The sequence below is a fragment of the Eleginops maclovinus genome, chromosome 4 (genome assembly GCF_036324505.1).
Source record: "Eleginops maclovinus isolate JMC-PN-2008 ecotype Puerto Natales chromosome 4, JC_Emac_rtc_rv5, whole genome shotgun sequence".
Lineage (NCBI taxonomy): Eukaryota > Metazoa > Chordata > Actinopteri > Perciformes > Eleginopidae > Eleginops > Eleginops maclovinus.
Genome location: NC_086352.1, coordinates 33,561,920 through 33,575,897, shown reverse-complemented (window position 1 = coordinate 33,575,897; position 13,978 = coordinate 33,561,920). Strand labels below are relative to the sequence as shown.

The 13,978-nt window shown below is 41.1% G+C and overlaps 2 protein-coding genes across 2 annotated transcripts; both read right to left on the bottom strand.

Moving 5' to 3' along the window:
* Positions 1-530: 530 nt before the first annotated feature.
* Positions 531-3,217, bottom strand: LOC134863097 (hatching enzyme 1.2-like). The gene is made up of 9 exons (XM_063881367.1): positions 3,149-3,217; positions 2,755-2,758; positions 2,587-2,655; positions 2,343-2,498; positions 1,446-1,566; positions 1,180-1,358; positions 848-929; positions 628-752; positions 531-547 (listed from the first exon to the last, which is right to left on the bottom strand). Coding segments are annotated over exons 1-9 (807 nt in total). The 3' UTR covers positions 531-545.
* A 5,478-nt stretch (positions 3,218-8,695) lies between these two features.
* Positions 8,696-13,378, bottom strand: LOC134863096 (hatching enzyme 1.2-like). Its single transcript, XM_063881366.1, has 9 exons — positions 13,310-13,378; positions 12,916-12,919; positions 12,748-12,816; positions 12,504-12,659; positions 9,668-9,788; positions 9,402-9,580; positions 9,070-9,151; positions 8,850-8,974; positions 8,696-8,769 (listed from the first exon to the last, which is right to left on the bottom strand). Coding segments are annotated over exons 1-9 (807 nt in total). The 3' UTR covers positions 8,696-8,767.
* Between the last annotated feature and the right edge of the window lie 600 nt (positions 13,379-13,978).

The window sequence follows — 13,978 nt, the reverse complement described above, 5'->3', positions numbered from 1 at the left end:
TTTGCCTTCTTGGAACTGTTTGCAAAAAACTCTTACAATCATGTTATCATTTATTAAGTTAGGTTTAATTGATTATTATGATGATTATACACATTTTTAAAACAGATACTACAGAATAGTAATACAATTCATCCTTTAAGGCTCTGATCAATTCTGTGAGTTTATTTAGCTTCCATAATATGTTTTCTTAAACACTTTTTAAAGACAAACATCCAAAATGCACATTTCTGTAGTTATTTGAAAATCTTTAATCTTTAGAATCATCCTAAATGTAGAAAAAGTTAGCATGTGATACTGTAACTACACATTGCATGTCAGAAAATGTGTAATGAAAACAAATCATATTTATTATATACATATGAATAGGCTTAGCCTTTGAGACAACATCTAAAACGGTTTGATGAAAAATGAAAGGAAAAAGTGTTATGTTAAAGTCAAAGTAACTTTATTGTATGATGAATGATTGAATCTGTAGCTTCTGTTGTTGAGAGAGCTTCAGGAGATAGTCTTCCTCTGATCCTCAGTCAGCACATGCGATCAGCTTCCTCTGTAAGAGTGAGAGGAGGGTTAGGTCAAACTGATGTGTAGTACAGACAGGAGTGAAAATGTGGTCATGCGGACACTCACAGCACTGGTAGAGAGTGTTGAGCCTGGACTTATCATTACGGCTCATTTCCTTAGCGTTGCCGAAGGACACGTTGGCGTTAGGGATGGGGATCATCGTGGGCTGGCCGTTCTTGGAGAAGGCAGTCCTGGAAGACGGCACAGAGCAGTTACACTGAGACACACACACCAACACAAAGAAACACACAGCAGCAGGGAGGAAGTGAAGCCATGATGTTCTCACCTGAAGTACTGCATGACAGAGTTGTAGTCATAGGGAGTGCCCTGGTTCAGGGTGGCAATCTTGTTGAAGTTGTGCTCCATACCTAGAAAAGATACAAGAAATAACATTTGTAATTTATTTTGAATTCACTTCTAAACAGGATAGAATCCAGCTGCTGAAGAATTATCCTAGTGACCTGTTAATGTCTCTTGAGATTTATTTAGGCTCTAAGGGACTCTATATAACTTGATATACAACAGATGAAATCAGCAAATCCCAATATTTGAGAGGCTTGAAACTGCAATTTTTTCTCTCCTCTTTTAATCATTGTGAATTATAACCAGCTCCATTACCAGACTGGACGTTCTGCAGCAGGACTCTGATGTGGTTGTCTCTGTCGGAGCGGGTCTGCTCGTGGTTGAAGCCCAGAGCGTGGAGCAGCTCGTGCTGGACGGTGTGGTGGTAAAGACATCCTCCACGGTTCAGGGACACCACCTGCTTTCCACCGCGACGGCCGACGTAGGACCAACAGCTGGAGGGAGTCAGAGTTCAGTTAAAGGGCACTGACCTTTGAGAAATGTTTTGGATCTCCAACTTTTCAACAACATAATTTTCTCACCCATTCTGGGACTCGATCTGCAGCCAGTCGCGGTCGTTGCTATAGGTGGGCCTGAAGCGGATGCAGGAGAAGGATGAGAAGGACTCCAGTCCACGGGTGATGATGGCCTTCTCGCGGGAGGCTGGCATGAGCATAGCACACAACGTTTATCTTATTTAACAGCTTTCTTTCTGGAAATTACATCACAGTTATGTTTACAACAGCAGAAATTCTTTTAGAATGAACAACTCCTGCAGAGTGTTGCATTATTTACTGCCTACAAACCCATAAATGGTCAAATAAGACAGAAAACATGGGATTCAACAAAACCATTCAGATTTGCCTGTCTTCTATGTTACGTGAAGGCTCAGTACTGAATATATCCTCCCAATTTATCCAGATTTCTCTCACAAGCCAATCAGATCAGGTTTGTTTTTGGAGGAGGCGCCCTTCAAGAGACAGCATTTCAGATGGAGAGTGAACAAAGGTATTTACAGTCACACATTATGAGGAAAAATATGTGTTTTTGTGTTTTATTTGCTATGTCGGATTGCTTGTTTAACCTATTGTTGCTTTAGAGGAAGAAATAAATTACATAAATAACTGAAAATTGAAATGGCCTTCCCACCTGGAGTATATAATGAGCATCTGATGAGTGACTAGTTGGTTTCTAATTCTTAAGTTTTGAATCATTACTGTGTTTGACCTTTTCTACTCTCTTTTTATTTGTTGTCATTCATGTCCTGACTCCAGGGGACCTGGCTTAGTTTACCTATTACAGTACTGTATATACTAGATGAACAGTTCTCCGCTCAGTCTCATTCTCAAGCATTTTGGAAGCTGCTACAGGAAGCCGCATTCAAAGGGAAAGCCTACAGTATACAGACAGTCATGTTAGCCTGGCTGTGTGACACTTACAGAAGTGGTTGGTGATGTAATAGGGAATGTAGACCTTTCCATCACTGTTCTTCAACCACTTGCAGCCACGGCTGGTGCAGGGGTCGGCGTTTCTCTCGGCCTCGTTGTCGATGGCGATGTCCAATTCAGTCAGGATGGGCTCATTGTCGGAGCGAACTGAAACACATCACACAGCATCTCAAACTCCTGCTAAGAGACACTGATAGAAGATGAGGAGCATGGAGGTGCAGCAGCTCACACTCACCCAGATTTGTGTTGGCTCTCTCCAGAATTTCAGACACAGAAAGCTCCTCTGATTCCTTCTCTGCAGAGTGACATCAACAACACCATTTTATTTTGTGTAAAAACACAGGAGCATAAACTGGGCATGTCAGCACTTGAGGTCTAATTATTATAATATATAGATACATACCTGCCTGCAGGTTCAGCGTGAGATTAGAGGAGAGAATGAAACACATTAGAAACATATAGGACCATGACTTGAAATTACAGCTCAAGGTTACCAGAACAATTTTTCAGCAAAACAACCAAATACTGTGTCCTAAGAAAAGACACTGTGTTCAAGAGTGCTTCTTAAAATCAAATATGCTGTGCAGATACAGTGCAATAATACTAAAGAAATGATACAAAGTAATGCAAAGATAATAAATGATGGTCTTAAAGACTCATCTGAGGTTTAAATAACTGCTAAATGAATTTCACAGCTGATGGGAAGATGAGCATGTTCGTATGAGTCAGAAATCCTTTCATCAAACATGCATTTTAACGTGAAAATGTAGCAGATATCACACTCCCATTGCTCCTACCTCACTGTCGGCCCAGCAGCAGGCAGCCAGAAGCAGCAGAGCGAGAGCGGAGAACCTGAAGACAGACATCCTGCAGGACACACACAGCTTCACTTAGAGCATAGACACACACACACAGGAGAATCTGAACTCCCTGAAACAAAGTGCACACTGAACTCACCTTGGATCCTGGGTGTGGATTTGTGTAGTGGAGGATTCTCTCCAGCTTTTTATATACGTTCAGCTTGGTCTGTCAGCCCAAATATGGTGAGTACAGCAAGTCACAGAATCAGCAAAACTCACAGGCTTATCTGACATGTATGTTCCATACATTTTGGTGGGAAATGAACACTTGTAGAAAATGTAGTCGTCAGCATTTAAGGATATGTCTGAATAGAGAATATCCACAAAGAAAGAATAACCTGCAATCACAAAATGACACTAACTATGCATGTATCCTTTTCATACAGATTGCATTCGTAGTGCTGTTAAAAAAATATATATTTAAGACAATAAATGTTAATTATTATAAAATATAAATATTATTTTGATTATTATCTAGACAGTCTATCATCTTCACAACTCATAATGTTAGCTTAATCTATTCACCATATAAAATACCTTATAATGTTTCACTGCATATGTATAGTTTAATTGCACTAAGATTTAAATGTTATACCATGATCAAAATCAGTACAGTTTACATTGCATTGGTTTTTATATATTTTGGTTTTGATTTTATTATATTGTGTTACTTCGCCACTCTGCATGCCTCTAAATTGTCCCCTGGGGACATGTTTTTTTGTTTGTTTTTTTAATTTGAGATATTGGAGCCCCAGGCATAGACATGCAAAACACCCCTCCACATTTTCTACATAAGCGCCATACACAAAATGCAGACATGTGGACTCGAGTCACATGACTTGGACTCGAGTCAGACTCGAGTCATGATTTTAATGACTTCAGACTTGACTTGATCAAATTCGGCATGACTTACGACTCGACTTGGACTTGAATACTATTAACTCGAGACTTGACTCGGACTTTGCCTCTTTTACTTGTAATGACTTGACATGCCTCGAGTCAAAAGCTAAATTTCCTGATCATGGACATCCTTCCCTGCAATGCGAACCTGCGAAGCCCCAAAGACCGCAAAGTGAGAGAGCCGGCAGGCAAGTGCGAGCAATGCAATCATGTGGTGGATTTTGGCCTTTTTGGATTGGATCAGGGACCTAACCAGCGTGATTGGATAATCCCCGGGTTTCCCCTCATTAATATTCACGATTTCCCCGGATTTCATCTACGGAAAAGATGCAATTGTGCCACGGAAGGGAAGCCTAGTCGAGAGCTGTCCGTCTGGTCTGCGTCTCTCTCAGTTGCAATTGGCAGGTTTAAGATCCAGATTAGGTTCATGGTTGTGAATTATCTATGTAAATCGACTCTATAGATAACACGTTCATTCTACATGTTGAATGATGATAGCGTAATACAAATATAGGCTATACATACAATGACAAAACTGCCGTGGGCTATATGTTATCCGTATCCTTTGTTAAAATTAATGTTCAATAGCTCTATGCCAATGGGAACAACAGAACGTGCGCATTACATATGGACCAATGCGACACGTTCATTACGGCCGTGGACCGATAAACACTCAGTACCGTACGCACACCAACCGGCATTTGCGTGTTTAACACCGTGTTTAACACCGTGTTTAACACTGGCGTTACCGCCGCTTAACTTAAATAATGAACAACTGCTTTTAATTACGACTTGGCCGAGATCTTAACGTGCTGTTCATGCGTTTCCCATGAATAGCCTACTACTATAACTCGGAGCGGAGCAGGATATAATGCGCATGTGCGACGTTGCTAGGCAACGTGTACAAAGGCTGGGGGGGTGGGGGGGGATGCCCCCAGACCCCCCAGATGCCCCCAGACCCCCCAGACCCCCCTACAACGGTTTAGTTTGTCACCTTTTTCAGCCCTTCTGAGTTTGCAGGTATGTACACAAATAACTAAGATTAGGGAGGTGTACTCTGTCTCTCTCTCTGTCTGTCTGTCTCTCAAGCGCCTACCCCCAGCACCTTTCATTGTGTGTAGTCATGCTGCTTAATTGTTATGCAGATTAAACATTGTTTTATTGAAATATTAGGTTTCTTTGTGATTTAAGCAAAATGTTGACCTACTGTAACTGGCATCCACTGAAGCATCAATGCCAGTTACATGCATCCACACAGTCCATGCCTCACTAGTCAAGGCGCTTTACCAACTTTAGGATGACAGTAGTGCCTTCCGTGCTCATACATTTCTAACCCACCATTCACACACAATACTTTGAAGGTCTTTGGGCGCATGCGTATATACAGATATATAAAATATATGCATAGTTTAATCTGTATGTATAAAAAAATACTGAAGATTAGGTTGATATGTTGAAATTGTGTGATCGTTAGTCTGATAATGGCATTATTAAGTGAAGAGTACATGATGACTTGTTCAGGACTCGAAGAAGCTTGGGACTTGGACTTGGACTCGACTTGGCTTTGGTGTTACTTGGACTTGGACTCGACTTGCCCTTCTCTGTCTTTACTTGGGACTTGACTTGGACTTGACTGCTGAGACTTGGGACTTACTTGGGACTTGCCAAACAGTGACTTGGTCCCACCTCTGACAAAATGTCATGTCACATAATATTTTGCTTTGTTTTGTTGTATTTTGGGTTGTCAATTCAGCTCTCTCTGTGGTTTGGGATCACTTCGAAGTTTTTTTTTTATTGTTAATGTTTGCACGGTTTATATGGTCTATCATCTATATGTTTTTCATCAACTTTATTTGAAAGACTCCGGGCAAAATGAGTTTTCTGTATGTATTATATTTATCTATCCAGATTGCCAATTGTCTGAGCCCCCTATCTCAAACTTCCTATAGCTTATCGGGGTTTCCCATTTCACATGTCTCCGTTATGTCTTATGATTGTTCTTGTATTTTTATTTATTAATAATTAAATTAGATACATTTAAGGGATATTTATTTTGTATTGTGAGGGAAAGGTCGGTTCAGTAAATGAATGAAATTATGAATGTGTGTTATGATGATTCTATAATCCCTTCCGGAATTGCAATAACAGTGACAGATCCTCTGGGCATGTTGGTAAACTATGTTATCTACAGACTACAGATCCTATATTATTTCCCTTCTTGGAACCGTTTGCAAAAACCCTTGCCTACATGTCAGTATTTATTTATTTAGATTGGTTCAATTGATTATTATGACTGTAGGCTTTGTAAAAACAGATACTGCAGAAGAGCATTATTCATCCTTTAAAGTTTGGGATGTATAGCTTCCAAAGGCAAGTTTACTGTATATATATAGCACCTTTCAACACAGGTCAGTTCAAAGTGCTTTACAAAGATGAATGAGGACATTAAGAAATAGTGCAGTGGAAACACATTGTAAAATGTCATTTAAAAACAGTCATTAAAAAGCAAAGAAAAAAAACATAAAACAAGCTAATATAGAATGACAGGTATAAAATACATGAATAAAGTTACAGTGCAGTGTAAGATGTGCATAGTTCAAGTAAAAGCAGCGGCAAAAAGAAAAGTCTTCAGCCTGGATTTCAAAGTAGTAAGAGTTGCAGCAGACCTGCCGATTTCTGGTAGTTTGTCACATATATTTGGAGCATAAATACTCTGTGTTTAGTTCTAACTCGGGACAAGATCAGACCACGGGTCCAGAAGACCTGAGAGTTGCAGTTTTGTCTTTGTTTAGTCTCCTGATTAAATGAATATGTACATTTGTGTATCATCTGCATAGCTATGGTAACTTATTTTGTTGCTTTTCATTATCTGAGCCAGTGGTAGCATGTAGATGTTGAAAAGAAGAGACCCCAAGATGGAGCCTTGAGGAACCCCACATGTCATATTTGTCCACTCAGATGAGTAGTTAGCTATAGAAACAGTGTTTCCTGTCCTTTAAGTAAGATTCAAACCAATTTAGAACTGTTGCCAAAAATCCCAACCAGTTTTCTAGTCGTCTAGTAATATGTTGTGGTCAACAGTGTCAAATGCAGCGCTGAGATCTAATAATACTAACACTGATATTCTGTCTGTGTCTAAGTGGATGTCAATGAAGACCTTAACAAGAGCAGTCTCAGTGCTGTGGTGTGTTCGAAAGCCTGACTGGAACACATCAAAACAGCTATTTGAGTGCAAAAAATTACTCAGTTGTTGAAAGAACACTTTTTCAAAGATTTTTCCTAGAAAAGGGAGGTTTGATATGGGCCTATAACTGTTCATTACTTTAGCATAGATTGATTTGTTTTAAAGAGTGGTATGTGATTGCAACTTTCAAGGCCTGTAAAAACACAACTGAGTGAAGAGCCTTGTTGACTGTGTGAAATAGCCTGATGGTATAATGTCCTCCAGGTCTTTATCGTTGATCAGAAGGCATTCAATCAGGAGAGACTTGTTTTGATGATACAACATATATTTATTGCCAAGAATACACAGATGAATGTCATGTCGTTTGGCGATTAGACCCAGTGTACGGGAGAATCATTTGGGAGGGGAATATTGAGCCAATAAAACACCCCTGCCCTGGGGTCTAGACACTGGTGGTGGAGGCATGAATGGATTGATGGAGGTCGGCCTGAAGAGGAGTGCTTAAAGCTTGATGTGAATCCTGGATTTGGAGGAACGGGAGGTGGAAGGGGATGGAGGAGGGCTGCATCGAGTCACCTGCAATGACAACGGTCAGGAGGGGATAGAGCAGATTTAAAGGTTCGACGATGCGCTTTGATTGGCTTGTGGGAAGAGAGACAAAAGTGATAGGTTTAGCTGGGGAGTGAACGCCCCCGATCACTGATTGGAGAGGTGAGCGTAGTAAGATGGAAATATGTGAATGACAGGATATAAAGATGCTCTTCCTGATTGAATTACAACACATTTGCTGTACTTGATACAGAGGCACTGACTGTTGTCAGTGAAGAAGAAGAGGCAAGTTGAGTACAGGCCCAGGTGGATAGAAGTTCAGAGGCTACTGACACTGGGGGCTTTGTATCCTGTCAACAGTAGCAAACAACACGTACAATGTTTTTCTTATTATATGATGTCACAGAAGAAAGACTGTCATGCGTTTTTTTAATTCCAAATTATAAAAGCCAAGTCTCTCTGTACAGATGTTAAAATTAACCTGGATATTAGTTTTTCCCCACCTGCATTCAGCTCACATATTCATTAACATATAACATGTCTACTTCCAGACTATTTGAGGGCAAACATCCAAAATAAACATGTATGTGGTTTTTTTATTTACTTCGTCTAATTCAATCTGTAATATTATCCTACATTTACAAAAAGTTATCTGAAGATGATGCTTCATTTGCATATTTAGACATTTCATGTCAGAAAATGTGTAATGAAAACAAATCATATTTATTATATACGTATGAATAGGCTTAGCCTTTGAGACAAAATCTAAAACGGTTTGATGAAAAATGAAAGGAAAAAGTGTTATGTTAAAATCAAAGTAACTTTATTGTATGATGAATGATTGAATCTGTAGCTTCTGTTGTTGAGAGAGCTTCAGGAGACAGTCTTCCTCTGATCCTCAGTCAGCACATGCGATCAGCTTCCTCTGTAAGAGTGAGAGGAGGGTTAGGTCAAACTGATGTGTAGTACAGACAGGAGTGAAAATGTGGTCATGTGGACACTCACAGCACTGGTAGAGAGTGTTGAGCCTGGACTTATCATTACGGCTCATTTCCTTAGCGTTGCCGAAGGACACGTTGGCGTTAGGGATGGGGATCATCGTGGGCTGGCCGTTCTTGGAGAAGGCAGTCCTGGAAGACGGCACAGAGCAGTTACACTGAGACACACACACCAACACAAAGAAACACACAGCAGCAGGGAGGAAGTGAAGCCATGATGTTCTCACCTGAAGTACTGCATGACAGAGTTGTAGTCATAGGGAGTGCCCTGGTTCAGGGTGGCAATCTTGTTGAAGTTGTGCTCCATACCTAGAAAAGATACAAGAAATAACATTTGTAATTTATTTTGAATTCACTTCTAAACAGGATAGAATCCAGCTGCTGAAGAATTATCCTAGTGACCTGTTAATGTCTCTTGAGATTTATTTAGGCTCTAAGGGACTCTATATAACTTGATATACAACAGATGAAATCAGCAAATCCCAATATTTGAGAGGCTTGAAACTGCAATTTTTTCTCTCCTCTTTTAATCATTGTGAATTATAACCAGCTCCATTACCAGACTGGACGTTCTGCAGCAGGACTCTGATGTGGTTGTCTCTGTCGGAGCGGGTCTGCTCGTGGTTGAAGCCCAGAGCGTGGAGCAGCTCGTGCTGGACGGTGTGGTGGTAAAGACATCCTCCACGGTTCAGGGACACCACCTGCTTTCCACCGCGACGGCCGACGTAGGACCAACAGCTGGAGGGAGTCAGAGTTCAGTTAAAGGGCACTGACCTTTGAGAAATGTTTTGGATCTCCAACTTTTCAACAACATAATTTTCTCACCCATTCTGGGACTCGATCTGCAGCCAGTCGCGGTCGTTGCTATAGGTGGGCCTGAAGCGGATGCAGGAGAAGGATGAGAAGGACTCCAGTCCACGGGTGATGATGGCCTTCTCGCGGGAGGCTGGCATGAGCATAGCACACAACGTTTATCTTATTTAACAGCTTTCTTTCTGGAAATTACATCACAGTTATGTTTACAACAGCAGAAATTCTTTTAGAATGAACAACTCCTGCAGAGTGTTGCATTATTTACTGCCTACAAACCCATAAATGGTCAAATAAGACAGAAAACATGGGATTCAACAAAACCATTCAGATTTGCCTGTCTTCTATGTTACGTGAAGGCTCAGTACTGAATATATCTGAAAAACTATAACTTATCATTTTCATTCAGAGTGGGAGGAGGATTATTTTTTGGTGTATTTGAATGCCAAGTCCATCTGTCTTATCTGCAATGCAAATGTGGCTTTACCAAAGAAAGGGAATTTGGAGCAGGCATTTCAAGACGGTCCAAGAGCTACGATACAAACTTCCCAGCTAAATCACCACTGCGCGCCCGAAAAGTCAAGGAATTGAAAAGTCAGCTAGCAGCACCACAGTCCATTTTTACCAGGCCCAATACCACGAGTAAGGCTGCAACCATAGCTTCTTATCGTGTCTGTCGTGTTCTTGCAAAAGGAAAGACATCTTTCAAGGATGGTGAGATTGTGAAAGAAGCGTTCATGGAAGCCGCTGATGCGCTTTTTGCCGATTTTAAAAATGGAAAGGAGATTGTGTCTGCTATTCAGGATGTGCAGCTATCAAGAAATTCTGTTACACGGCGATGCGAGGGAATGGTGGAGGATGTTGAACAGCAATTGAGGAATGATGTTGAAACATGTGAGTGTTTTTCTCTGCAAGTCGATGAATCCACTGATGCTGTGGATGTGGCTCAGCTATGTGTGTTCATTAGAATGGTTTTCAACAACATGAGTGTAAAAGAAGAGCTGCTGACCAGTTTGCCTTTGAAAGGGCACACAAGAGGCACAGATATTTTTCAGGTTTTTATGGAATTCGTTAGTAAGAGCAAGTTGCCCCTCTTCAAACTCTTCTCCATTACAACCGATGGGGCTCCAGCAATGATTGGACGTACTGCTGGGTTCATTGGATTGTGCAAACAGTCTGAATCTTTCCCGGATTTCCTGAATTACCATTGTATAATTCACCTGCAAGGGTTGTGCGGGAAGATTTTAAACATGAAAGACGTGATGGATGTGGCTAACAAGATTGGCTATTTTGTTCGGGCCAGGAGTCTGCAGAGGCGATTATTCCATGCGCAACTCGAGGAGACCGGTGCAGAACACACAGATCTGCTGCTGCACACAGACGTAAGGTGGCTCAGCAGAGGTACATTTCTGGAACGGTTTTCTGAATTGTTGCCCGAAATTAATTTCTGAAACGTTCAAACCATGCTGAGTATGCACAGCTAGAAGACAGTCAGTGGCTCTTGATTTAGCCTTTCTTACTAATCTGACTGACGAGCTCAATAAGTTGAATCTAGAGCTGCAGGGTAGGAACAAACACATCATCAACATGATCAGCTCCGTGAACACCTTTAAAAGCAAGTACAGCTGCTATCAAGCAGGTTGCAACAGTGTGATCTGCGGAACTTTCCACACATGGACACAGAACTTAAGCGTCAGGGCAAAGACTGTGTGGAGCTTGAGAGTGCACGTTATGATGATCAAGTGCAAAGCATCTTGTCAGAATTTGACAGGCGCTTTACTGACTTTGCATCCATTGAGCCTGTTGTCAGTTTTCTCAGTTTTCTATTTGGGGAAAATATAGATGTGGACTGTATAACGTCCAAAGTGGCATCACTCTTCAACCTGGATAGCGGTGCTATTGAGAATGAGATCCTCACACTAAATAATGACATTGAGCTCAAATCAAGAGCTACACCTGACACAAACGTCCAATTCTGGAATCTAATGCAGAAAGAGAAGTACCCCAACCTCAAACTGCAAAGAATTTGACTGCACTTTTTGGATCAACATATTTGTGTGAGTCTGCCTTTTCACATATGAAAATCATTAAGTCAAAATACAGATCCACCAGGACTGATGACCACCTTGCGGCCTGCTTACGGCTGGCACTCAGCTCCTACTGTCCGGACTATGAGAGCTTCCTCGTCTCAGTGCCAGAAGTCCCACTAAGGTAGAGAACCACTTTTCCAACTTAAATTAGGCATTGTATTAATTGGGTTGTATGTTGTTGTGTTGTTACGGGCCAGTCCTAGGCCTACTTTGCTTATTCTTTGCTCGACGTACATTTACTTCAATAAATGTATTATTATTGTTAAAACTTGATCTTTGTGTCTGAAAATTGTGTTATTATATAGGTGCACAATTAATTGTGGCTACGCTATGGCTTTCGATATGGCTTGGTAGATCTCAACACACTATCAACTTTAAAAGTAGATCATGGTTCAAAAAAGGTTGGGCACCCCTGCTTTAGAGGAAGAAATAAATTACATAAATAACTGAAAATTGAAATGGCCTTCCCACCTGGAGTATATAATGAGCATCTGATGAGTGACTAGTTGGTTTCTAATTCTTAAGTTTTGAATCATTACTGTGTTTGACCTTTTCTACTCTCTTTTTATTTGTTGTCATTCATGTCATGACTCCAGGGGACCTGGCTTAGTTTACCTATTACAGTACTGTATATACTAGATGAACAGTTCTCCGCTCAGTCTCATTCTCAAGCATTTTGGAAGCTGCTACAGGAAGCCGCATTCAAAGGGAAAGCCTACAGTATACAGACAGTCATGTTAGCCTGGCTGTGTGACACGTACAGAAGTGGTTGGTGATGTAATAGGGAATGTAGACCTTTCCATCACTGTTCTTCAACCACTTGCAGCCACGGCTGGTGCAGGGGTCGGCGTTTCTCTCGGCCTCGTTGTCGATGGCGATGTCCAATTCAGTCAGGATGGGCTCATTGTCGGAGCGAACTGAAACACATCACACAGCATCTCAAACTCCTGCTAAGAGACACTGATAGAAGATGAGGAGCATGGAGGTGCAGCAGCTCACACTCACCCAGATTTGTGTTGGCTCTCTCCAGAATTTCAGACACAGAAAGCTCCTCTGATTCCTTCTCTGCAGAGTGACATCAACAACACCATTTTATTTTGTGTAAAAACACAGGAGCATAAACTGGGCATGTCAGCACTTGAGGTCTAATTATTATAATATATAGATACATACCTGCCTGCAGGTTCAGCGTGGGATTAGAGGAGAGAATGAAACACATTAGAAACATATAGGACCATGACTTGAAATTACAGCTCAAGGTTACCAGAACAATTTTTCAGCAAAACAACCAAATACTGTGTCCTAAGAAAAGACACTGTGTTCAAGAGTGTTTCTTAAAATCAAATATGCTGTGCAGATACAGCGCAATAATACTAAAGAAATGATACAAAGTAATGCAAAGATAATAAATGATGGTCTTAAAGACTCATCTGAGGTTTAAATAACTGCTAAATGAATTTCACAGCTGATGGGAAGATGAGCATGTTCGTATGAGTCAGAAATCCTTTCATCAAACATGCATTTTAACGTGAAAATGTAGCAGATATCACACTCCCATTGCTCCTACCTCACTGTCGGCCCAGCAGCAGGCAGCCAGAAGCAGCAGAGCGAGAGCGGAGAACCTGAAGACAGACATCCTGCAGGACACACACAGCTTCACTTAGAGCATAGACACACACACACAGGAGAATCTGAACTCCCTGAAACAAAGTGCACACTGAACTCACCTTGGATCCTGGGTGTGGATTTGTGTAGTGGAGGATTCTCTCCAGCTTTTTATATACGTTCAGCTTGGTCTGTCAGCCCAAATATGGTGAGTACAGCAAGTCACAGAATCAGCAAAACTCACAGGCTTATCTGACATGTATGTTCCATACATTTTGGTGGGAAATGAACATTTGTCAACAATTGAGTTGTCAGTATTTAAGGATATGTCTGAAATGAGAATGTGCATAGAGAGAACAACCTGAAATCACAAAATGTAATTTTCCACTGCAGGGATGTCAGTTAATAACTTCACAATCAAATGATTTCAAGTTTCATGTGCAACCATACTGCATTAGCAGTTCTGCTCTGAAAAAAATGAATTTGAGTGAGGAGTTGAAGATGGAAATCGAAGAAACTGTCAGGTTTGGTTAGGGTTGATTTGGTGTCAATGAGAGAACCAGGATTTGATTTCCTGTAAGCAATCCGAGAGAGAGGTGGGAGGGAGGATGGAGGTCGGTTTGGAGGACAA

Coding starts and splice junctions, on each gene's coding strand:
- LOC134863097 (XM_063881367.1), bottom strand. CDS start 3,217: ATGTCTGTCTTCAGGTTCTCCGCTCTCGCTCTGCTGCTTCTGGCTGCC. Junction 1,359..1,445: donor CAGATCGAGTCCCAGAATGG/GTGAGAAAATTA, acceptor GACTCCCTCCAG/CTGTTGGTCCTACGTCGGCC. Junction 753..847: donor TCTGTCATGCAGTACTTCAG/GTGAGAACATCA, acceptor GCCGTCTTCCAG/GACTGCCTTCTCCAAGAACG.
- LOC134863096 (XM_063881366.1), bottom strand. CDS start 13,378: ATGTCTGTCTTCAGGTTCTCCGCTCTCGCTCTGCTGCTTCTGGCTGCC. Junction 9,581..9,667: donor CAGATCGAGTCCCAGAATGG/GTGAGAAAATTA, acceptor GACTCCCTCCAG/CTGTTGGTCCTACGTCGGCC. Junction 9,152..9,401: donor GCTGCAGAACGTCCAGTCTG/GTAATGGAGCTG, acceptor TATCTTTTCTAG/GTATGGAGCACAACTTCAAC.